General features: G+C 36.4%; 1 protein-coding gene across 1 annotated transcript; it reads left to right on the top strand.

The window, feature by feature from the left end:
• On the top strand, positions 1–1,194 carry CBG08179 (the record flags this gene model as incomplete). The annotated part of the gene is made up of 4 exons (XM_045238734.1): positions 1–85; positions 158–306; positions 351–503; positions 889–1,194. 4 exons carry the CDS (start codon positions 1–3, stop codon positions 1,192–1,194), a joined length of 693 nt encoding a protein of 230 aa, XP_045093702.1.
• Between the last annotated feature and the right edge of the window lie 433 nt (positions 1,195–1,627).

Raw genomic sequence — 1,627 nt, 5'->3', positions numbered from 1 at the left:
ATGCAGACAAAGTCCCTGATTGTGTTTCTAGTAACCCTCGCATCCGTACTTGCCACAGATAAAAAATGTCCACCCGTTAAAAAAGGTTTGTTTTCTTAGATAAATGTTCTTCACCAACCGATTTATGCTCCAGCATATTCTAACTCTTTTTCTTGAGGTGCCTGTTGTACATCTCCAATTACGCCAGGATGCCGTTTACCTCGGCAGTGTTATAAATACATTATGGCCAATTGTCCAGATAGGAAAATTGCTGTTTTCTCGAGGAAAGTTGGGAATGATAGACGATCGGCCCCAAGAAAACCTTTAGTAACTTCCACCATCAAGTTTCCAATGTGATTTTTTCGCTTCAGGGAAAGTGCGGAACAGCTGAAGTCAACTACCAACCTTGTACGTCAAAAGGAATAGCCAATAAACTGTTCCTTGCTTGCTGTCAGCTGTATGTTCCGGAGGAATGCCATCATATGTGTGTCTACGAGACTGACCAATCTGTCACTAGAAATATGGTGAACCTTGATACTCTTTTTTTCAAATTGAAGGAAGATGAAAACTTAAGAGCATGATTAAATGCTCTTTCGATAAAATACTGAAATTCACGGGAATTTGAGTAGGGTTAGTAGGGTTAATAATCATGTGTATCCCTAACGGTCAACATGCGAAATTTTCGCCATCTTCTTCGCTTTCCTTTTCTTACTTTTTAGAGTTGAAACTGCTAGTCCCGAACAACTTCATTTTCCACAGAAAAGAAACCAAATACCCATCAAAATACCCATTGACAAGTTTTCTTTCTTCCACCGTTTGACATGTTGTTTTTGACCGAACACAACTGTTCCGCGGGGAAAAACCATCAATCACATTTTGGTTTTGCAAAACTAAAACATGTATTTACAGCTGACTAACATGCGAAAAGATAGCCAATGCCGTATCAAACACCTGTCGTCAATTTTGTATTGCGCCAGTCAAAATAGAGATAACAGAAAATGTTGCTTGGATTTGGATCTCAATGCTCCACAACTTCAGGTGTCTATTTTTTTTGATTTGCAAAAAAAATTATTTTTTAAGGTCGGATCTCGTTGCCTTAGAATGTGCGATCCATCGGGAACTTCAATTGACAGAATCACCAAAGATGACGTGACTTGTCTGTACAATTGGAATGTCATCATGTACTGCCATCATGCTGGAATTCGTGAAATGTAGAACAGTCAAATCATTTCAATTTACCGCAACTCATACCACTTTTCTTTTTATTTTTTTTTTGTTGCCAACGCTTATCTCAAGAAATGCATTCCAAAGTATAATTTGCTTCCAAGAAATGAAGATTGTAACAATGATAAAAAAAATTGCAGAATGTGCAAAAATTATAATGGTTATAATATAGAAGTGATAAAACAATTTGAACAGTCAATCCGTTTTGATTTTTTGACTCTTGTTTTTAGATGATTGAAAATTATTTTTTTGGAAAATTTCATGTTTTTTTGATTGCATTACCTCTTTTCAATGATCATTATCATGTCTTGAGCTTTGTAATTTCCTAGAAGCCATTAGGTTGGCAAGTTTGACTCCGGACACGGTTTTGTTCGCTTATAACTCGAAGAAACTAAAACTGCGTTTGTACTGTTTATGTTTTATT

Source organism: Caenorhabditis briggsae (assembly GCF_000004555.2).
Source record: "Caenorhabditis briggsae complete genome, chrX, whole genome shotgun sequence".
Taxonomy (NCBI): domain Eukaryota; kingdom Metazoa; phylum Nematoda; class Chromadorea; order Rhabditida; family Rhabditidae; genus Caenorhabditis; species Caenorhabditis briggsae.
This window is presented reverse-complemented; position numbering and strand designations above follow the sequence as displayed.